General features: G+C 39.8%; 3 protein-coding genes across 5 annotated transcripts; 1 reads left to right on the top strand and 2 right to left on the bottom strand.

Annotated features, from left to right (window-relative positions):
- The first annotated feature begins 1,265 nt into the window (after positions 1-1,265).
- On the top strand, positions 1,266-5,574 carry mtg1 (mitochondrial ribosome-associated GTPase 1). Its single transcript, XM_072678317.1, has 11 exons — positions 1,266-1,552; positions 2,330-2,394; positions 2,702-2,806; positions 2,911-2,997; positions 3,096-3,152; positions 3,882-3,972; positions 4,068-4,129; positions 4,417-4,513; positions 4,622-4,703; positions 4,872-4,984; positions 5,230-5,574. The coding sequence occupies exons 1-11, from the start codon at positions 1,456-1,458 to the stop codon at positions 5,325-5,327; spliced, it is 954 nt and encodes a 317-aa protein (XP_072534418.1). The 5' UTR covers positions 1,266-1,455; the 3' UTR covers positions 5,328-5,574.
- A 1,482-nt stretch (positions 5,575-7,056) lies between these two features.
- sprn (shadow of prion protein) lies at positions 7,057-7,446 on the bottom strand. Its single transcript, XM_072677195.1, has one exon. The coding sequence runs from the start codon at positions 7,444-7,446 to the stop codon at positions 7,057-7,059; it is 390 nt and encodes a 129-aa protein (XP_072533296.1).
- Positions 7,447-13,210: 5,764 nt separating this feature from the next.
- On the bottom strand, positions 13,211-23,898 carry LOC140554191 (uncharacterized). 3 transcript variants are annotated; one of them, XM_072677039.1, is made up of 2 exons: positions 23,748-23,898; positions 13,211-16,648 (listed from the first exon to the last, which is right to left on the bottom strand). In XM_072677039.1, exons 1-2 carry the CDS (start codon positions 23,748-23,750, stop codon positions 15,176-15,178), a joined length of 1,476 nt encoding a protein of 491 aa, XP_072533140.1. In that variant the 5' UTR covers positions 23,751-23,898; the 3' UTR covers positions 13,211-15,175. The 3 variants fall into 3 exon arrangements, with proteins under 3 accessions (XP_072533140.1, XP_072533141.1, XP_072533142.1); XM_072677040.1 differs by lacking the exon at positions 23,748-23,898 and adding an exon at positions 19,589-19,834; XM_072677041.1 differs by lacking the exon at positions 23,748-23,898 and adding an exon at positions 19,571-19,834.
- Between the last annotated feature and the right edge of the window lie 616 nt (positions 23,899-24,514).

The raw sequence follows: 24,514 nt of genomic DNA on the forward strand, positions 1-24,514 counted from the left end.
TACTGGCTAATTGGTCTGTCATATGGGCCCGACACCAAAGCAAAAGAGGACATGCATCCTTCCTGTAACGTCTTAAACAAAGCATTTTGCTATATTTATCATGGAAATGGAAAATATCTTGTATGTAATGGTTCTGAGGAGACTGTTTTGTCGAAGAGATTGAAGGTTCAGAAGCTTGGGGTGTGGGTGGATTTCCACAGGGGAACGTTGTCTTTCTACGATGCAGACACACTGAAACTGCTCCATTCATTCACTGTTGATTTTCTGGGACCTGTCTATCCCATGTTCAATCCTTGCATTGATTTAAATGAGCAAAACACGCAACCATTGGTGTTATTCAACCTCAGAGGCCAAAAGTAGGTCATACAATGTAATAGCATCTTACTATTGCATTGTTTCTACTCAGTTTCAGTGTGATGCATATCAGCATGCATTGCCTGCTCTTGCATATGGCAGTGAATTCAATCAATCGATCAATCTCTTTGAAGTGTCAAATACACAACTTCAGCCCTCAGCTATTAATGTATTAAATACATGAATATTTTACCATTGTATTCTCTATGATTGGGATTTTGTTTTATTTCTCTGCTGCTTCATAGTATAATAAACATCATACTGTGATAAAACTTGCAGTGGCTTATGGAGTTCTTTGCTGGCTTAGAAGTGCACTAATATTAAGAATAAAATTAATATAAAATATGATAAAAGGAAAGAAGTAGACAAACAATATAAGTAAATAATGAGTTAAGCTCAAAAGACATTAAGTGTGAGAAAAGGGTCTTTTTGAAAAAAGTGAATGAAGAGGGTGACGTTCCAGCATGGAGATGTAAAATGAATAGCCTTCTGACATGCAATGATTTTGAGATTACTAAACTTCCACCTTTCTCTCGGCCATGCACTGGACACTGGAGTCTGTGTGAAGGCAAGACTAATGGAACACTCTCTACGATTACCCAATAGTGTGTTGGTTTTGCTAATTAGAAATAAATAAATATATATAAAAAAATATGAATCTGTAATTATATATATATATATATATATATATATATATATATAAACAATATTCTGTGATTAATTCTGATTAATCACAAGTTGTGAGTGACCTACAGGAGGACATTGGGACATTGGGATATATATATATATATATATATATATATATATGTGTGTGTGTGTGTGTGTAATGGTTTATATATGGTTTATGGGTCATGGTCCCTTAGAACGCGATAGGTGGCGATAAGGAGCTTACAGCCTAAGATGAAGGAGAAGAAGAACAGTAGGAGACATTAGTGAAACTAGCAGAGGACAGTTCTGTGTATATTTATTTCTCTACATCTGTATATTACACATACGGTCTGGTGTGTGAAAGGAGCGGTAAGGAGAGAGAGCAGTATGGTGGTGTGTGTTGCTCGGTGCTGACCTGCTGAAGCTCGGTGTGGTTGTTGTGGATCTGCTGAGATGAGGCTCAGCTCGTGTTCACTCAGCGCCTTCAGGACGGCGTTTGATTTCGGCCAGAGAGATGTGGCGCACTGGTTCCCTGGACACATGGCTAAAGGTTTGTCTCCCGTCTAAGACAGTTCACTTATTCCCCCATCAGTCAGTCTGTTTATGGACAGTGTTCAGAGAAACAGCCACTTAATGATGTAAATATGAATAAAAGCCAATTAATACTTTTATAATCATCTTCATAGTGAAGTTCTCTTGACCATGATCTCGGAGAGAGTGTTTTTTTAATGGAGAACATGGGTTTAGAGTCTCTGTGTTCATGCAGATCAGGGTTCTCCTATTACAGCCCTGGAGGGCTGGTGATGTCCCTGCTCAAATACACCTGACTCAGCTCATCATTTCAGTTCATCAGCAGGTTTGATAGGTGTGGTCTATCATCATCTATCATCGTCTATTAGTATAATTAAAGATGCTTGACAGAGTAAGTCCTTTTAAATGGACAGCAAAGAAACTACTAACACAAAATGTATGACTGTATGAATGTAGGACCGTAATCAGGAGCTATAGGGTCTGCATTTAATCACTTAATTCAGTTTCACAGTGACCTGCCACTGTTGGGCCCTTGAGCAAGGCCCTTTCCCCTCTCTGCTCCCTGGGCGCTGGAGTTGGCTGCCCACCGCTCTGGGTGTGTGTGTACTCACTGTCCCTAGTTCACTAGTGTGTGTGTGTGTGTTCACTACCACAGATGGGTTAAATGCGGAGAACACATTTCGCTGTACAGTGTACAGTGACAAATACGTGCACCCTTACCTTACCTTACCTTGTACCAGGTTTCACATTTCAATGTGCTTTGTTAATATAACCACCTGAATGTGTCTCCTGTTAGGACTCAAGCAAATGAGAGCCAGTCTGAAGAAGGTAGACTGCATCATAGAAATCCATGATGCAAGAATATCCTTTATTTTTTCTTTTTACGACTGCACAAATGTAACGCACTTCCCTGCAGGTCTGGTGTGTAAAAGCTGCTCCAAAAGCTACTGTTTAGATTACGACCAGACAATATTTTTCATTAGGAGCTTCGTACTGCAGTATAAGCACATACTCTGTATGATTAAGGTAGTATAACTGAATAGTTATGATATTTAATACTGTTATGTGTGTGTGTTTTTTTTTTTTTTTTTTTTTTTTTTTTTTTTTGTTAAACTGTATGTGAGGTGGATGATCATCTGTAGCATTCAAGTTTCCTTAACTACCAAACATCCCATTTTCTGGAAGGAATCCTTTGTTTCAGGAGAATCTTGATGTCCGACCACATTTACTTGTACTAAATAAGATGGACTTGACAGACACGTCAAAAAAATTGGTATCCGACCATTCCTTCACATTTACCCTTTATAATATCTCTGCAATTGTTCTGGCAAGGCATGTTAATATTCTCCCTGATCCCTGATCTTCTTTTCCCTTCAGGCTGTTCTGAAACAGCTCGAGAGAGATGGTGTGAAGAACGTCCTGTTCACAGACTGCCTGAGGCAACGTGATGAGAGTGTTAAAAAGGTAAGCCAAATAAAAGCAAAAATTGATCAATTCGGAGTGATTGAGCCAGTCCCAAAATTCAATTTACTCTGTGGTAAATGTTCTCTGTTTTGTTGCAGGTAGTTCCTCTTGTGACCCAGTTAATAGAGAATGCCCCACGTTTTCACAGGGAAGAGGTGAGCTGTGCAAAATGGATGATCTTAGTATTATTTGGCGGCCTGCATGACAAACACACAATCAGCTGTAACATAACACCACCTCCTTATTTCTTCACTCACTGTTCATTATATCATTTCTCTGCGTACTTTGTTAGCCTCTTTTCACCCTGTTCTTCAATGGTCAGGACCCCACAGGACCATCACAGAGCAGGTAGTATTTGAGTGGTGGGTCATTCTCAGTGACTGCACTGACTGCAGTCACACTGGTATGGCAGTGTTGCTGGAAGCAGTAGCAGTAGTTTTTGAGAGTTTTTGAACACCTCAGTGTCACTGCTGGACTCAGAATAGTCTACCAACAAGAAATATCCAGTCAGCAGTGTCCTGTATGCTTCCTGTGACCACTGATTAAGGGTAAGTGGAGCATAAAATGGACAGTGTGGAGTATAGAATAAAGGAGGTGGTGTTAATGTTATGGCCTTATTGGTGTTTTTATACATTGTTCACTATTTTTACTAAAATCCTACACTTCAAACCCTCACTGTAATGAATATAAAACTTGCATAATCGTTTAATAGTGATTACTGAATAATATGTTTTAAGATTGATAAATGAATAGGGAGCCTTGGGTTAAGTTATTTCAGTTGAAACTGTTGCCTGTCCAAATATTTGATAGTTTTCAGTTTTCTTTATATAATCAATGGCTTTTCACACTTATTACTAACATCTTCCCTTTACATCAATACTTAGGAGAGACGTTACTGCCTAATGGTGATTGGAGTGCCAAATGTTGGGAAGTCTTCACTGATTAATGCTTTGAGAAGAACAAATTTAAAGAAAGGTATGTTATGCATTTTAGTCTTCTGTAAAGATTTCTCAATATTTTCTAAATAGACAAAGTAGAAAAAAACATTAAACAACCTTCTCTGGATTCAGGCAAAGCCTCAAGGGTTGGAGGTGAACCAGGAATTACCAAAGCTGTCTTGACCCAAATTCAGGTGTGTTAATCTTTGCTGTCAGTGAATTTCTATGACGATTGGTTGGCCAACTGACCAGATGCTAGATTTATCAATGCGTCAAATTATAGTTAAATTTTATACTGATTCATCCTTGTTTTATGATAAAAAAAATAAGCAGCTACCACTCATTGTAATGTCATGACCGTCAGCGGGAAGGCTATTGATGAATACATTCTGGACTGCTACAAAATGTCATGAGCACGGTGAGGGTCAGGGTGATTGATGTTCTTTTTGCCCTCCTATACATGCTGTTTTTTTGTTTTCAGGTTTGTGAAAGACCATTCATGTATTTGCTTGACACACCAGGAGTGCTGCCTCCAAAGATTGAGAACATTGAAATTGGGATGAAGCTTGCTTTATGTGGTAAGACTTTATTTAGTGGCAGGTTCTTAACAACAACAAATAACTTAAGCTGATTCAGTGTAACTGATAATGTTTTAAATGTATGTTTTGGTTCTGGTATGGCAACAGGTACCATATTGGACCATTTAGTTGGCGAGGATATCATAGCAGATTATTTGCTTTTTTCACTGAACAGACTACAGCGATTTGGGTAGGTTGAACTCTGCTGTTTGGCAATTATTTGCATACACCACAAGAAACAACAAGAATAAAGGTTTACTATGACAAACCATTTCATACATGTATGATTTTGCAAATATTGCTGTAAAAAAAAAATATAATACCAACATGTTATAAGTATTTACTATTGTCTCTCCAGCTATGTGAAAAGGTATGACCTGGAAGGACCATGCGATGATATTCAGCATGTGCTGAAGTGTATCGCTGTGAAGTTAGGCAAGACTCAACGTGTAAAAGCTATTACTGGAATAGGTGAGTAGGTGTTGTCGAGCAGCTGAAACATCATGTCTCTGACAATTTGAACACTTGCGCTGATACATGTCCATAACTACATACACAGTGGTTCAGTAAAACAGTCAAAACTATTATTTTAAACAGTGACTTGTGGTATTCAGTCATGAAACCTTTTAAAACAATAAAGACTTGATGCAAAACACAAAACTGATAAAGCTGTGGTCTTTGCCTACCATCAGTTCACTGTACTCTTAAATCTGTAGGTGACCTCACCATCAAAATTCCGAACTACAGTGCTGCAGCCTATGACTTCATCAGAGCTTTCCGGAAAGGAGAGCTTGGCAAAGTCATGCTTGACTGAGAAACCAAGACACTTGTTCCTTCTTAAAGAAGAGACTCATATACAGCTGGTTACAGCAGGTTTGATGTTGCGGAATGAAGAGGTACTTGCATTTAATAGATTAACTAAATTCTATTGCAGAGGAGATGCTTTGGTGCTGTTACTCAACGTTGTACAGTTCTCTGATATGACACACACAAACTTCTCTATGTATTTACCATTGTTACAATTCAAAAACAAGAACAATAAAATATCGATTTCCATTAAACAGATTGTCCTATGTGATATTAAAACAGCACCTTGAATATTCTCATTTAAAAAGAATAACTCATGTCTTGTAAACATTTTGGGCAACCATACTGGAGGTCAGTAGTAGAAAAATATGACCCAGTCACATCACTCTGAGTATACTCATCTTGAAGGACAACTAAATTAAGCAGTCAAATCACAAACACATATAGACAAAGCTGCTGTCGTTCTAGGCATTTCTTCCTTAATATATTAAACTGAGAGTTTTAACTTTAGTCAAATACTATCACGAGACATGACCAGTCTCTTACTGTACAAAATATGTAGCTATTTTAATAATTATGAAATTGATCAATCATCGTAAACCTTTTAAAATTATGTTTATTAAATATCTGGGTGAAACATACTCTATATGGACAAAAGTTTTGGGACACATCTCTTAATCACTGAATTTAGGTGCTTCATTCAGACCCATTGCCACAGGTGTATGAAATCAAGCACTTAGCCATGCAGTCTGCCTTAACACACATCAGTGTAGATAGATGCCACATTCGCCACAAGTCAGTTCATGAAATTCCTCCCTCACTAAATATTTCAAGAGCGGGATCACCGAATGCTGAGGCACATGGTGCATAAAAGCCTCCAACGCTCTCCTGGCTTAATAGCTGCAGAGTTCAAGACCTGCTGTTAGAGCTGCAAAGGGGGGGCGGCAACTCTATATTAATGCCTATGCATTTAGAATGGGATATCATAAAAGTGCCTGTAGGTGTAAGGTGCAGGGGTCCCAATACTTTTGTCCATAGTGTATGTCCTATTGTTTTATAAACCTTTCAAGAAAGTTGTCTGGTATTTTTTGGTGATTACAGCCAATAACTTACTTTAAAAATCTTACAGAAAAATACAAACCTTCAAAACAAACAATATCCTATCATTATTATTACAAGTGTAAAAATGTACAAACCAGTGGGATTTCACATCCATACAATGCAGGACGGAAAAATGGACACATGTGTCCTTACTAAGTGTTATCTATGTAAGTAACCATCTAAAGGAGTGTGCTCTATGTAACTAGCTAAATGAATCACCTGTATAGTGCTTTTACAGGTGGATTATTTGATTACCTACTACTTATTCAAGCTGGACACTGTGCACACATTTTGTGCACATCATACACATACAACAATAATGTAGCAAAACAGACACGGTTTTAACAGCTTTTTGAGGGTTGTGATATGATCCGCATAAGTGATGTAGGTTTTACAGTTATTTGCTACTGCTTCTGGTGAAGCCACATATGCACGCACATAAACCAAACCAATTATTTTCCATAAAAGCCAGTATGTAAGCCAATCGTCAGTTATTGTGGTTCCCTCCGTCGCCTCTCTGCTCTGTGAAGTGCAACACCCAGGGTACACTGTATTACAAATCTTACGAATACAAATTGCACAGTTACTTATAGGATTTAGCTCATCAAGCTCGCGAAGTTGTACGTCAGAGTCGCTCAAGAAATCAGAAAGTTTACTGGCAGCAATATTGAGAACAGTCCGCTATATGTGAACTCATGGGTCACCGCACTTGATGTCCTGGCTAAATAAAGCTCCCAGTCTGTTCTATTGCTGTAATAATCATCCCCACGCTCTGAGCTGTCGTCCGGTCGGCGCTGGGCAGAAGCGTACCAACCACCTGCACCCAGTGCAACCACAGCCCCTGCTGCGGCGGCTCCAGCCACCCGCACGGAGGATGAGCCACGAGCACGTGACGAACGGCCTCCCCGCGCACTTCCCCGGGCAGAACCCCTGGCGCCCCCTCTGCCACCTTTGGACATCACTTGGTCAAACAGGAAAGCAGACAGAAGCAGGAATACCCAGCAAGTAGCTACAGCTCTGTTCATTCTGGATCACCCTGAAAAGATGAGTGAGCAGAAGATCTGTTATAGAAATGTGGTTCTTTTTTTCTGTTTTTGTTCTTAAACAATAACCCAAGCTTGAGTTTTGCTCTTGAGTTATGGATCGTACATAGATTTTGGGACACTGTAGGACACAATTTGGGAAATAAAAAGACATGGAAGAAACTGAACTAACATTCTTTTCACTTCACAAGGACAAAACTGGGTTCCCAGAACACGTACAGTCTCTCAGTGGTTGAGATTGGACACCACTGTAATAATGAATTACAGCTCTTGAAGCTACACCTGTTTACCATACATTTCAGTAAATGTGTTTTAATCTAAAATGATTTCTTATTGTATTAAAGGGGAATTATACGAATTTAAATGATGCCTGAATTGTTTAATCCTGGAAATAAAAACAGTCATTCAGCCATTTAATGATTAATCAAGAAATCTACGCGGATTTTTTTTACATTGGTGGTTATCTAGCCATTATACCGTACATACCATTCAAAACAACCAGAATCTATATGTTTTAGGCTGAAAACACATCCAAAAAGAATTGTTAAACCATCTTTCAGGTGTAAGGTAACATTTTAAGTCAATGAATGTAATGGATTTTTTTGCAAAGTAGCAAAGGCATTAAACCCTGTGGGTCCAAGCACAACTATTGTGAACCACTCAGACTCAAAGTATATCTAGAATGACGCATTTCACTTAAAACCACTGGCAGTGACTGCTTATAACTTAATCTCCACAGAACTGCATTGAATTCCTCACTTCTATAGCTTCAAGTATACACCGCTATCTTTCATTGTTTTCTGTAAATGGTTACTAAATAACCTTCTTTAGAATGTAATAAAAGGTTAAATATTAATTAATAATTAATAATCATCTGTACATTTAAATAAAGTCAGCCAAATCCCTCTTTAAAATAGTGCAAGGTTTAAAATAATTAAATAAGTTTAGAGGGTGGTCTGTGAAGAGGGCCACAATTTTATTTTATCACATTTTTTGCTCTTCTCCCAATTTGGTACTGCCACCCATTTGTAACTCCATCTAGCACTAACAATGCTTCTGACACCACCAGGGTAAGGACTTAACACGACTCGTCTGAAACACGCAAAGCCAGCCACCACCTCTTTTTGGACTGCTGCCGAGGTGTCCCCAGCACCCACCATTGCTTGAGAGTGAAGAGGAGAGAAAGCATGGCCAATTGTGCTCTCTCAGACTCCAGCCACTGATGGCACAGCAGCATGGCTCTGGATTTAAACTCACGACCCCCGGGCCATAGTGGTAGTACATTAGACCACTGAGCCACTCTGAGCCCAAAGAAGGCCAGATTTGATATATTATTGAATATTTCACAATACATTTGTTCCTATTTAAAATTCCACATTTTCTTTCAAAATCCTACAAATGCAAACGGCTGTGCAAATATAATCATGCTAACTTAAACCAATGAGTGTCTTTCTAGGCTAGCATTTTAGGTCTAAGACTTTTGGTCTACAAAGACTGTGGTTTGCCAAAGTATGACTGATCAGTATTCACAACACAATAGTTGCAATGCAATCGATAGAACACCTTCAAATGCACTGAAAATAAAATGGATCTATCTGAGTATCTGGGTTACGTTTTTTTCTCTCTAGAATATCTGATGATATCTTTTTTTCAATTCTGTATGACTCGGAGATGCAGAGATTGAGGAGTTCCCTAAGGATATTGTGCTCAGAAGAAAAGAAAAAAGAGCCTTTCAGTTCCAGAGTTTGTTTGGCACAACTTGAACTAACTAACATGGACCAACTACAACAAACAGTCTGACTAGCAGCAAGCAGTGAGAGCTTTACTGCTCCCTGCCAAGGGGGAAGCCTCTTTTTGTGTCTATGTTAAATATTTAGACCTGCTCAGTATGGGATTACACTAGAGGTGTAACAATGCACTACAAATTGAATGAAGAAAAATGAAGACCATTTATGTTGTTAAATAATCTTCTAATGAGAGAGAGTTGGGAGGTGGTGTAGAACTTGACTGGAGTGGGTTGGGGTGGTTGTTGATTAGCTGATTTTGGTTTTCAAACAAGGTAATTCTTGTAGACATCAGCATAATTAGATACATTGTGTGGTCAAATGTTTGTGGACACCCCTTCTAATGAATGCATTCAGCTACTAAGTTATTGCATCCATTGCTGACATGTGCAAGTGCACACACACAGCTTGTCTAGTCCATGTAGAGAAATTTTGGCAATAGAATAGGACTCTCTGGAGCAGTTAACATGTACCCACTGGCACCCACTGGCACCATGCTGCCTAATGCCAGGTGTGGGCTAGAGGGGTATAAACCTCCCCAGCATTGATCTGTGGAGCAGTGGAACTGTGTTCTCTGGAGTAGTGGTGTTCCACCCAATACTTAAGATAAAGTGGGGATGAGGTGTAGGGAGGGGGGTGTTGATGATCCAACATCCTAACCTTACTAGAATGCAATCAAATTCACACAGCAATGCTCCACAATCTAGTAGAAAACCTTTCTGGGACAGTAGAGACAGTCACTCTAAAAAAAAGCCAGAGAAACAAGGGTGTCCCAATACTTTTGTCCATATCATTCCGGTATTCTGTGCTTCTTAACTCGGTTACAGTCAGATCAGTGTACAGATACACATATTATAACAAATTCAATCACATTTATTTGTATAGCATTTTTTACAACTGCCATTGTCACAAAGCAGCTTTACAGAATCTTTAATCAGTAAGATGACAAGAGATCACCAAGACATAAAAACCTGAAACACCCCGCGAGCAAGCCAAAGGTGACAGTGGCAAGGAAAAACTCCTTCCGAGTTGGAGGTAGAATCCTTGGGAGGAACCAAGGCTCACAAGGGGGGACCCTTCCTCCTCTGGTCAGAACTGTTTATGGATTATTGATATATAAAAAAAAAAAACACTGGACCACCACATATAGCAAGCAGCTTAACACGCAATACTTATCTAATACCCTCTCTAACCTTGCTTCTATAGTCTCTACAAACAACAACTACACTTTATGTAACCTAATGATCAAAACATGGTCAAATCTGTACAAATATCTAAATCCTCTCTTAAATGATCTCAAAGAATCTCAAATCCAGACATATTTAAGTTGCCTAGAATCTCCTGAAAATGACTTGCCATGTGTGATGCATGGTACTTTTAAGTTACACAAAACTATCAAAATCGCATGCAAATTTGGCCTGGGGGTCTAAGGGGTAAGAGATGGAAAAATATATTGGTATGGGTAAGATATTGATAAATATGATATTGGTATCGACAGATGCTCAAGGTTGCAGTATCGTATCGGACATGATAAAGTGGTATCATGCCACCTGTTCTATGTATGTGTTTTATTTTGCCATCATTTCATATGACATCTGTCCTGATAATAACGATCATCCTGAGCCTCTGGTCTTATATCTGATCATATCCTCTCCTGTGTGTACAGGGTGGTAGGGCCGTGCGTTGCCTTGTTCCAGAGCGCATAATTCGTCGTGATGAAAATAGGTCAATGGAAAAGCAAGCCAGCTGCAGGAAATCTAATAAATAACACTGCTGTTCTTTACAAGACTGTATGATTGTCTTCTTGGGGACTGGTAGGAGAAAAAAAACGGTATTAGTTCCACATAGGCTTTACCATCTAAATATTCAGGTTGCAATTTTGCATTATGCTAATTTGTGACCCACAATCTCCCCTGATTACAGCTTTATAAAACACTCCCAAACCTAGTAAACGGTCTCAGCTGTTGCGTTTACAGTCGATCAATGACTGAGTGTAACTGCAGCCCAGTCAGTAGCGCTGTGCATTGCTATTATTATTAGTATTATTACTATTATATTTTAAAAGAGAGAGAGAGAGAGAGAGAGGGGGGTGGGAGGCTCCATCCAGTCTTTTACACCCTGAGCACAATCCGCAGCCTAATTTTAACACAAGCTTTCCATTTCCACTCACCTCAGTTTCTGCTCTGCTCTCCACGATCCACGCGATTTGCCTCTCCTCGTCTTCTTCTCGTGTGACGCGTGAAATCAAATGCATGTGTTATGTAAGGACGGTGTCTCTGGTGCGTCTCTGGTGCCCGTGTGGTTTCACAGCGCGCTGGAGTGGAGTGATGGCGGTGGGGTTCAGACAAGAGCAGAGAGCTGCATACGCCTGCAGACGTGTGCGCGCGAGCAGAAATGAATCCAGCACGTGCTGCAAATCCTCCTGTTTTTAATGAAGAAAATGAATAGAGGATGACCGCACGAGCGCCGAGTGTGTTTGTGGATTAAGGGTGATGGATGGGAGATTTTCGTTTATAAACAGGGGGTCTCGATGCACCATTCAGCCATAACATTAGTACCACTGACAGGTGAAAAACATTGATCATCTTGTGGCGTGATCCCAGTATGCATACCAAAAGTGCTCCAAGGAAGGACAATCAGTGAACTGGGAACCTAGGGCTCACTGAGGTGGTCCATGGAGGCCAAACCTCACCACGGACGCCCCTCAGACACCACAGGACACCATCAGAGGTCTGATGTCACAGCACAAAGGAAGCCTGCTCAATGTTAGGTAGGTGGGAACAGTGTTATGGCTGATCTGTGTAAACAGATGAAACATCCTGGTTGAACCCCACACTTCAAGCAAAAGGGTTCTCTGATTCATAACAGTGGTAGAACCGTTTTGGTACTACAAAGGTCAATATTTTAACAAAGAGAAGAACCATCTAATCATCCAAACATAGTTCTTTGATGGTTCTACAGTTTATAGGACCATTATAAAGTGATTACAGTGGAAAGGAAGTTGTTTATCACATCATAGGTATGAATGAAACCAGTTACTTACTTTAAGAACTTACTTTATGAAGTCATCTTTACACTTAACTATTAGATTGACTAATTAAAATTCACTAATATTAGTGATGTCATTCATTGGACGGCATATTTGTATACCAGTCCATTTTCTCTGCTTTCACCGCAGTAGAGTTTGAAATGTTGATTCTTTACAGAAATAACCAGAAGCGGAATTGTACGCACAAGTGAAAGGGAAGAGAATTAGGCTTTCACTCTGGGCCTTCATACTGTTTGTCTATGAGTAAGATGATATTTACAAAATATACTCTTCAACATTTCATCACAAAACTCTCGTATATTCAAATTGGCAACTTCATAGGCAGATTCTAGTTATGTCTGTGTCTTATGTATGTAAGTGACTAAATAAAACAATGGGCTTATTTTTAAAAAGGCATAAAGGAAAAGGCTTCTGAATGAATTCATCACATGAGATACAGAAGCAGACAAAAGCCTCAACTCCTGAATGAAGACCTCTTAACAAAAGTACGTACTGAAGTTGATGCCCATGAGACAAGGGACAACCACAATACAACATGATCTCATAAAATTACAACATACACCGCTAAAGTGAAATTTGTAACATTTGCATGATCATATTCATACAACTGAGCCTGTCATGTGTAGAGAGCGTCTAGACACTCTATATGTCCAAAAATAGATTGGAAAAAAAATTGATTTATTATTGAAGTCCTCAACAAGTAGTTTCCAACATGTGTCTTGGGTCTCATGAAGCTGCTTCAGAAAGAAAAATAGAAAACCTCTGTAGAAATTAAGAGGTGTTGTATGTATTGAGGACCCGATCCAACTATTGATTATTTTTCTTTTAATTTCATAAAAAAAATAAAGAAAACTCTCTCTCCAGAGTAGATCAAGAACAGGTCATTGTTTTGTTGTCCCAAAGAGCAAAATCATTTGTCAAATAAAGATGTTTATTTATTTATCTGTCTCTTTAAAATAAATAATACACATTCTACAATTACAGAGACAACGACAGGTCTTGTGCATTACCAGGCCTACATTTGTGCATCCCATAAAAGGGAAGTCGTGGACATTTAAAATGAGTGGGATTTTCCTAGACAACATTCCAACAATATCATAGAGTCACACTCTGACCTGCATCTCTGCTTTTCCACATTACTCCTGCTATACTCATACATACACAGTGTAAAGACTGATCTCAGCAACCTGCCACACACTCTCTCACTTGCACACACATGCTCAACGGGATCTTATTGCTGAGATGAGTAGCACTGCATGTCAAATGAAGAACATTTGAATTGAAGAAGCATGCTGACATTTCTAAAATGGTATGTCACCATTACAAACACAAACTTGGACATCACAGACAGGTTTCATTCAGATTCAATGGCCTTTCTGAGTTCAGTCAGTCTTTCCACCTGTTTTTTTTATTTTTAACCAGGATTTACTGATAATGGTTGATGCCACCTGTATGAGTGAATATTGTGTACACTCCAGTTCTAGAGGTGTCCTATTTAATAAAGCCTAAAATCCAATTTCAGTTAAAACTCATTTAAACGCTTCTTTTAAAAGCAATCCATCTTTTTCATTAATTATAGATGGTACCCTCTGCAATAGTACTTAACAATAAAACAGGTTTTATTGTAATTAATTTAATTGCAATATCATTGTCTACGCCAAGGAACCATCATCATATCATTCAGTGCAGAGACGTAATGATCCTTTACTCCAGTAGATGGTGCAACAGTTCACCACTCATTCTGCCTTCAATCACAGTGCCACTACAGCCATGAAGTGTGTACATGGCCTGGTTTCATATTTCTGAAAATGAAATAAAAGCAAACAAAGCAAAAGGGTAACATTTTACTCGAACTTCGCTGCACAACACTAACATAAACATGCCATAACGTGTCATGGCAGATTTCATATGCTGTTTTAACAAATTAAGTCCAGTAATATAACAGTGTTATATTAATATTTCACTGCAGTTTTGGCCAGCATGATTAATGTGTCCAACAAGAGGAAAGAAGTTTAACATTTGCAGACAGTTAATGAGACTAGGATCAGAGAGTAAATCATAATTCCGCCCGTCTCTGCTAAATTGCCTGGCTTAAATACTCTGGGTCATGCTTGTAATTTATTGACTGAACCACTAAACTGAGGTCAGAGCGAGTGATGTGGTTGGGTAAGCAAGAGCACTTGTTTACAAAAGAGAAATTGGTCTGTCACGTTTTTCCAAGAGACCACAGCATTTAGGGGTCCGGAATGAGCATAACATGGGTTTGGTATTGCCATAACCGATAAACGGAAACAAAGATAGCAGATAATTACTGTTCACAAAAATCTTATATCTCCAAACTTGCAACTTTACAGAACAGGGAAAAAAGACCTTCGCTTTTCAATGTAAAAAGATTTTATTCCATGAAATCTTGGAGCATTTCTATTGATCCATTCATCATGAAATTTTGACCGTATGTAAAGAAATCTGCCAAATTCATATTATGTCAAAAAGTGAAAACAACAGAAATGGAGATACAAGAGTTTTGCATGACAGTCACCATATATCACACTAAGCAAATAGCCCTTAAAGTCTACTTAAAGTTTTCAAATGCAATATATGAGGTGCTGGAATTGAAAGGAAGACTTAGGCACGTGTTCTGTCTCCAGTGGTCACCTGCTGCTCTAGTCTAAGAACAGATATTGATAGCTATTAAAAAGCAGACACTTTTTCTTTATTAACTCTTCATATGTGATCTGAGGTCAGTGTTTTTGGTGGCCGGTGGAATGATCCAAGAAGTCTGTTAATCATATATTGAAGCTTTCACTACCTATATTCTAGTATGATGTGTGTGTCTATTTGAGGCTTGAAAACAGGGAAACCAGTGTTCCTTTGGCAGTCAGTCCACTGCAGTAGTAGTGCGGGAACAGCAGCCTGGAGGGCGCAGAGCTGCCATTAAGCCCCTCCTCTTCCGCTGGCTCTTCCCTGTGCTGTTCTGGGACATGTTTGTGTCCTGTCGGGCAAGCTTTGCGGCTCTCCCTGCAGTCTCCTTAATCTGCAGCTCCAGGTGCTTCTGGATGGCCAGGCCCAGCTCCTCAGGGTCCACTGAAGCTCCATAAACCTCCCATGTCATGCCTTCTGCATCCCACTTCACCTCCTTCACCGGAGACTTCTGGGATACCGAAGGTTTATCCGTTCCATTCGTCCTCTCATCCATCAGGCAAACCTCTGGGAAAACGTGTTGAGGCGGCCTGTCGGAATCCATCTGAACTCTTACCTGGACGCCAACGTCCCTCAGGTCCTTGCTGGAGGTCATGGTCCCTGCATCTCTGGTGCTTCTACTTTCTTCCTTGATGTGCTGCTGACACCCGGCCTGACACAATGGAGTGGGCCAATTGCAGTCAAGGTTACAGCAGCGGAGCAGCCTCTTGGCATCCAGCCCCGTCTCGCTAACCGAAGAAATGAGTGGAGGGAGAGCCAGCAAAGCTGGGCCACCCATCTGGCCCCTGCAGTCTCCCTTCAGGCCTGTTTGTCGTGGCAACAGCTGGGCAGGAGCTGGGATGGGCTGGGGATGACAGTAGGCAGCAAAAGTGTCCTCAAGAGTTCCATGGTTGTATGAGCCACAGCAGACAGCATCTTCAAACCTGGTGTGTTTTGTGTCCATTCCAAGATCTCCTGAGAACTGAGCAGTGCAAATGTGAATGCAGCAACTTTGCTGGGTCGGGCTGCCTGAACCAGTGCTGCCTGCTGTGCAGAAGGTGGTGGTGGTGTTGCTCTGCTGCAGTTGCATGGCCTGTTTGCAAATAAAAGACTGGATGGGTGCTTCTTGATTCTTACCCAGACAATTAGGGCCAGCGGTGTCACAGTGCAGAAGCAAAGCAGGGCCTTCTTTCTGAGTTTGCAGGCTATCAGAGTTGCTCCTCTGAACAGATAGCTTAGATGGGACCAAAATCTGCTCTCTTAAGTCTGTATGTGAGGAAGAAGCATTCTCCTTAAAGGCCAGAGGCGCCTGCTCATTCCCAAGGTTCATGCCATCTCCTAGCTGGAGCTCTACCCCCTCAGATATGTGGACCTCTGCAATACTGTGAGGACGTGATGCACTGCGAATAGATAAGCGGTCAACTGCACGGTGTGTGACAGGCACTCTTACTTTCACTTTTATATGGCTGTCATCGTCCACCACTTTTTCTGAATGTGATACCTCACTGGAACTCTTAAAGAGCTCCTCAGGCTGGACCTGGACCTTCACCTGTTCAGTGGAGGTCTTTAAAAGTGTAAGAATGCTGTCCTTATTGGTGGTTGGATTGGATGGTATGGCACCTTCTGGTGCAGATGGTTCTGACACAGGATGCCTGCTCTCCGCCATCGAAAACTAAATAAATAGAAATAATAGAATTAGTTGCATTGTTTAATTTCCAAACAGGAACTCATCTTCATGTACAGTTTTCAGCATCAAAACTTTGTGTATGAATGCTTTGTAAATGTGGCTCCTAGTGTACTCTAATTGTGTTTCCCTGTTTAAAAATAACCTAAAGAGATCGGGATCTAGAAATCAAGGACAACTTTATGTCAACTATATAAAAATACCCATCAGAATAGGCTCAGGCTACAGTGCATTTAAAAATGATGCAGTATGATGAATTAACAATATCAAATCAAATATACAGCCAGGTCAATAAGTATTTGGACAGTGACACAATTTATGGTTCAATGGTTTTGAAATTAATTAAACAATCAACCTTACACCTTCATCTTTAATTCACTGGGTTTAACAAAGCATTACAGCTATTGCATAATACAATTACAAATATAAAGATTATGTTTAATACTTTAATACTTTACTTTACTTAATAATCCTTTACAGTCCATCACTGCCTAAAGTCTGGAACCCTTGGACATCACCAAATGCTGAGTTTCTTCCCTGGAGATGCTTTGTCAAGGTCTTTACAGCAGATGCCTTTACTTGCTGCTTGTTTGTGGGTGCTTTTAGTTTTGTCTTCAGTAAGTGAAAAGCATGCTCAATCAGGCTGAGGTCAGGTGACTGACTCAACTGAACATTCAATTTCTTTGCCTTACAAAGCTCTTAGGTTGCTTTGGTGGTATGTTTTGGGTCATTGCTCATCTGCAGGGGTGCTGCCAGGGATTATAGGCCCCATAAAAAGATATTACACTGGGCCCCACAACTCCATCATTTAACTGACTTGGAGCAGAATGCACAGCTCTGTACACTTCAAGATTCATGTTGCTTGCTCTATCAACAGTCACATTAATCAATAAATGCTGTGACCCAGTTCCATTGGCAGTCACACGCCTATGTCATAACACTTCCTCCACCATGTTTGGCAGATGATATTGTATTGCTTCAGACCAAGAACCCTTCCTTTTCTTCTCTATTCTCAAGTTCATTTTTCAAAGACTTGTTACATAACCCATGAGGCTTTTAAATGTGTTCTAGCAGTGTAATCTGCCTTTTTTGTGTGTTAGCAGTGATGGAAAGTGTTCTTGACTTGACTAGATGTTGTGGAAGGGTTTTTTTCTTCACCAAGGAAGGAATTATGCATCTACTTTAGTTGTCTCCATGGTCTTCCAGGTTTTTTGTTGTTGCTGAGCTTACCAGTCCTTTCCTTGAATTAAAGCTTAAGTCTGCTCTGTAATCACCTCTTGATTGCTTTATTTCAGATGCACAAAAATGTTCTAGGACTCAACTACAGAAATAAACATATAAATACATTTACCGAACAAAATATCCTGAATGAGATCATTCCTTATGAATAAGTTACTTTTGTTCAAAACGTTTGTAGGTAGGTTTCCATGCATTGGGGTCTGTGGATTAGTCCATGAATATCTTTGTAGACAGACAGTGAACGTACAAAAGAATACAGGGTCTCCAAATAGTGGACTAAGATTAGAGAAATAAGATTAGCTCTGGATTAGCCTCTGTTGATCCATCAGATCACAAAAGAAATTCAGGATTATGCTTGCTTTAAGAACTGATACATGGGGTGAGACAACCTTTTGAACCTATTTAAAAAAGGTTCTTTAAAGATGGTGATGAACCATTTAACCATACAAAGAACTAAGAACTATTTAATATAATATAATATATAATACTGATATTTGTACAAAGCTGATGAATTTGCTTACACAGTGTATACAGATATAAATATATATATATATATATATATATATATATATACATATCTGTGTATGTGTGTTTACAAAAGCTGCCCCCAATGATGCGTAAAAATAAAAGCAGATAGATACATAAATTCAAAGCAAATTGTCTTGAATATTGCCATCATAAATGCATTCAAGGATGCATTTAAGTATAAAAAGTGAATAACCTTTTTAAAACTAATGTCCTAATTCTCTTTTACAAAAATGGTTCCAGGAGTGGTTATTCTGTAGCACCCTTCAAAAAAAACCTTTGTAGCACTTGAAGTGTGTTCAATTATGTGCAAAACAAAGAAAAACAAAGTAAAGCATAAAACAGGCCTCCTATGTTTCAAATAGCTCTTTCATAACATCAGGAAACACCTGGGAATCTCCTTCCATCACGAGCCACACTCTCAGTGATTAGTGCTTATATTTGTTTAGAGGTGTTTTTTTAGCATCAGCATTCCTAAACTGCTAAATATAGAGATATCAGATACCACTGCTCTCTCACATGCTGCTTAGTTAGCGGTGAGGAGAGCCATTAACCGCCCGCACAGCCCCAGGTGCTATTGTAATTCAATGAGAATCAACTGACTTAGTGCTTAGGCTGTTTTCGAGGTCAATGCACTTCAATTTAGCCAATTTGCACAAGTCTGCAAGCCTGCTGGTCTTGGATATGCTGGGACGGACATGCGAAAACCTCTTTTGTGGAAAACAACATTATTTTAATATTAACATAGAGTTTACAGAGCACAGCAAAATCTTATGTTAATATTTGCTTTTAAATGCAAATTGTAAAAGGAAAGTTCGGTGTGAATTAATATAAATATATTATCAAATAATCTGTAGTTTTTAAAGGTTCCTGACCTTTTTTTCCTCCCCAATGAGTAAGAGTGCAAGTACTGCCTGTTAAGCACACTTACTCAGGGCCTGCATGCATTATTCTTCCATAAAGGCTAAAAATACCCAACAAGGAAAGGTCCCTTCTATGTGCAACCACACACACACACAAACATTCAGAGGTGCCAGACAGTCAGCTGTCTTCCAATTAGCTCTTCTACACAATGAGCCTTATTAGGCTACTGCACTAATATGTAAGCTTTAATTCTATTAAATGTATATTACAGTGAGCACTTACATTAGAAAGCACTCTTACCCTGTGCTGAAAGAATTAGTAAGGCTTGTTTTCTTCTTTTTCTTGATCTTTGCCTCTCCAGTCTTTCCCTGCCCCCGTCTCTCTCCCTTTCTTTTCTTCCTCTCTCTTTAATGTCGGCTTGCAGTCATCCCAGCGTCGGCGCATGCAGGACCTTGAAAAGGGACGGGCAGGCAGGCAGACAGGCGGGCAGGCAGCGGTGTCTCCTTCCACACACACACATCCACACATCCACAGGTGAACCCCCCCTCCTCCTATTCTCACTCTCCGTCCCTCAGACCCCACCCATTTCAGCCTGTAGTCTCCTCCCCCTCTGCTCCTCTAACGTTTCTTCTCCAGCAGCAGAAAGGATGGAGGATGGAGCCTCGGGATAATCTCCTCTTTCATCTGATTACAAACCCGCTTCGCTCACGCATCTTCAAATCCCCAGACTAGAGGGAGTTTACGAGGGTGTGTGTGAGAGGAACAGAGAGAGAGCGAGAGAGAGAGAGAGAGAGTTGGGAGGGTGTTTGTGTGTAGTGAGGTAAAGGGGCGAATGGGGCTGAATGGAAAGATGATATAAGGATATAGTGGTGGTAGATACAGTTACACCACCAGCATCACTGCATCTTCACCCATCTGAAAAGGTAGAGAGAGAGAGAGAGAGAGAGAGAGAGAGAGAGAGGATGTAATGAAGCACAGTATTTCATCCTGGAATATTGGACACATCCGAATCAAACCAGCCTGGGCACCTGACGCGTGCACGTACACACACTCCGCAGGACTCTCTCACACCTATTTCCCTCTCACAACCTCTAGCAGTTCACTTTCTCTCTTTCTCTCTCTCTCTCTCTCTCTCTCTCTTGCTCTTTCCCTCTCCCACTATCACTCTCCTCCTGTTGCTATGGCAACAGTATTGCTCAATGGGACGGGGATGAATTCTGTTCATTTTATTTATTTATTTATTTTCTCTCCCTCTCTCCTTTTTTTGTAAGCCTCACTGTGAGGCAGCACTGAGGACACACGTCAGGTCAGCAGGTAATGAGAAAATCTCATTTGTACGTCCCTGACAGGGGGTTCCTGGGTGAACACGGGGAAATATAACTCTGTAAAAGCTATGAATTTGTTCACAAGCCATCTTCCCACCTTCTGAATGTGGGCAGATGGATGGGATTATTGTCCACAGCATTTGTTTACACACACTTTAACCATGGCCTTGGAAATATAAAATGTTATTTGGAGCGATGCTGCAGAAGAACCACTTTTTAATGGAGTGGTTTAATTTGAGTATTTACAGCTTAAAATAAAATTACAACAAAAATATTGCATAATGCTGCAAGTCATATTTGTGTAAAATCCTGTAATAATACTCTACCGTCTCCATCCATGTTTCCATCTTTCATTACAGATGCCAGTTCAGGATCTCTCCGCTTGTAAAATGCATGTGAAGTGTGTCCTTTTGTGGTAGCTCAAAGTGCAAATTCCACTTCACAACTGTCGGGGGAGCCCAAGAGCAAGAAATGCCAATTCTCGCATAATGCTCCTTTAAGCCACACACGATCAGCTGTTTGAAGACTAAACTAGTGGAGTGAGGTGTGTGCATGCTTGGTTTAAATGAAAGCCTGCAGCCTCACTGGGCCTTGGTGTTCACTAGTGGACACCTTGTTCTACTGCATCGGTCCAAATAACCTTTATTGGCATCTTTGAGTTAAGAGGGCAAAGAAGTTTACATGGGAGACTCTATAAAGGCCTACAAAAATATAGGCTGAACAGCATCTTTACTGACTGTTTGTGAGGAATGAAAATGAAAAAGGTTTAGCAAAATACAAAGACTTCAATGCTGAAACCCCAAATAAATCTGCAGTGTACAACGGAAGCTGTCCTGCGTGGCAAGGGATGAATTATAGACATTGCCGTCTGCCAGGGATTGAGAATCAGAATGCCTGTGAGTTATGTCTGTAATCCATTTGTGTGATGCTGGAACGACATGGCATATCAGGAAGGTTACAGGAACCAATGTTATGTAATCTCATTAGGTTGCTCATATACAGGCCATATCTCGCCGCTTACGCTATGCATTCCTCAACATGCCCCGTAATACAGTACCTTAAAACAGAGCCCATATGAACATGTGCCAGTTTCTGTGTCTGCAGATTTGTTATTTGCAGATTTGCAGACTAGTATTTTGAGTTACAGCACTTGTACTACATTTTACTTAAAAGGGTGCATATCCTACAATATACAGTACACAAACATTTGGATAGAACATGTATTTGTGTGGGTTTCTGTACCGAAAAACAATTTTCATTTATTCCTCATGATTATATATGTAATCTTATGTTTGGCTGCCCTGTTTTGAGCTTAATTTAAAAGACAGTATGAAACACTTCTTATTAACTTTGGCTAAACGACTGTAGAGCAAGTAAATGCTGATTTCACAAAAACAGTAAATCCAAAGTTGGCTGTTTTGGCAGGTCATTTTCATAATATTTTTTATGTTTTTCTTGATAAAAGCGCTTTAATCCCTTGAATCTCACAGAAAGGCTCATGACACAACAAAAGCATATTATTCAGTAACTACAGGGACTTCTGTTCAAACTGGTGGAGCTATACTTTGGTAATAGCAGTTTGTAATAACACTTTCTGCCAGCGGTCCATAGGCTTTTTAAGGGGTTACAGTCAGCTCTAGGCATGCTGTTAAATGACTTCACTCTCAGTGAGTGCAAAATGTACAGTATTGAATTGTCATTGAAGTTGATGGATGGAGGATTACAAATAGGAGTCTTCCTTGAACAGCCTCAACATCTGGAGAGGGGTTAGACCAGATGCGCATGGATTAAATAAAAGAAAACAGATAAATACATGTAGGACTCTCTAACCACCAGACTTCTGTATTCTGAAGAGGTGTCTTTATATTAAATGGCAAAAAAGATGTTTGCCACAGCCACCAAGACAACAGAGGCTGAGGAATAAATACAAAATCTAACATACTGAAAGTATAAAGAACACACACCCATTAGTGAAAAACCTGTGAAACTACATTGTCCAATTACAGTGTATTCCACTTACAATGGCAATATATTAAAATTTTTAAAGGCAGAATCAAAGTGTACAATGTGACCTCATTTTGAGCAGCAAAAAATGCAGTATCCCTTCAGAGTTGGAGAATATACTGCTAGCTCAGTGGTGAAGATGAACATCTTTATCCAGAACAGTCACAGGGTAGCACTGTGGCTTACTTACACACACAGCCAGTTACATGACAGCTTTACAGTTAACAACCAGTAAAGCAGTTCATTGTGTTACAGATAACATATATGTATATATATATATATATATATATATATATATATATATATATATATATATGTTTGCCAGTATTTTCCAAATAATGTATATTACCTACTGTGGCCCAGACAAGTTTTATAAATGTGCTGTTTTAATGAAAGTGATTTCTGGAGCTTATGTGTGTTTGTGTGTGTGATTCTGAAGACAGGAACAGAGCTCAAATCTCTGTATACAGAATAACAGTGTAATGCTTCTAAAATTTGAATGGAGTAGAAATAATAAACCTGCCTTTCTCATACTAAAAGTATTTGCATGATAGTGTGTATAAAATCTTTAATACGGTATAACTGTTGATTAACTGTTGTATTAAAAAGCTGAACATTATCTAAAGTAGTGGTTCCCAAAGTCAATCCCTCCTGTAACACACTTGGTCCAGCACATGAGAAACATTTGAATTAGTCAATGAAGTTGAATCAGGTGTCCTTGATGAGAAAAAACACCACAATGTGCCTAGTGTGGTGTGTCTGGGAGATGGTAACCACTGTTCTGAAGGTATCTTAACTGCTTTGTGAGTAGAATAAAACATACCACTTTACTCAGTGGGACACAATCTATAGTGAGCTAGGGTAATATTATGGATTTGTAGCCATTCATTTCCATACTCGCATAAATCAAGCCTTCTGTTTAAGTTTATCTGACTTGCTCTTTGACCTGCAGTCCGCACTTGCAAACTCTATTGTGGCTATGTTGACATTGGCAGCTAACAATGGTTCCAACTCATAAACCATTTGACGCCTTCATGTTCATAGTTCACTCCAGACATAGTGTATCGACGCTCACCGAAATTTCTAGCTAACTTTTGTATTGTAACAAACAGGCCAAACTTTTCTCTTACCATAGCTGGAGAGGTTCTGGGCACAGTTCTGGCGTGTAGAGTGTGTCTCAGGAGTGCTTTGAAGTGACTGCACCTGTTGGCCTAAATGGCGCTCCTGCGAGCAGGTGAGTCATTGCTGTTCCAAAGGTAACGTTCCTCCTCTCTCTCGCTCTGTCTTTCGCCTGGAGCAAGGATTTTTCTAAGGGCCTTTTCCACATGACTTACTGCAGCCCCACCCACATGGCCCCATTTGTGCGTTCACATTCTCACCTGCACAGGTGGCGTCGAAGCACAAAGAGCTTTCAACAGGTATTCAGTTCTGAAGCCGTTCACAAGAAAAAGACAACAGTGTATTGTAAGAAAAAAATGGTTAGTGCTGTATGGTTGATGTGGGTGAGGGTTTTTAACATAATTAGGAGTAGGAATCAGGTAAAAAGAAAAATTGTAGTTATTAATCATTTATTTCACTTGTCATTATGTTGCTTGTTTAACATTACATTGTAGCATCCACCATTGTTTAAGGGCTTTATTGCACAAGCCATAGTGCTTTATTTTCCAGCTGTTGTCAGCCAGGGTCTTTTTCTTTCACAATCCTCTCTACTCCAGCTCACATTTCTCTCTGCGCTTAGATTTTTCCCTCTCTTTAGTCCACACACACACACATTGGCGGCAGGGGCAAACCCACACGCCCCGTCTGTCACTTTAAGCACCTATCTGTCTTTAGGTTGCCAGCTATTCAACACCAGAATCAATATTCACTTAAAACTATTTGTTTTCTGACCCAAACC

Source organism: Salminus brasiliensis, chromosome 4 (genome assembly GCF_030463535.1).
Source record: "Salminus brasiliensis chromosome 4, fSalBra1.hap2, whole genome shotgun sequence".
NCBI classification, from domain to species: Eukaryota; Metazoa; Chordata; class Actinopteri; order Characiformes; family Bryconidae; genus Salminus; species Salminus brasiliensis.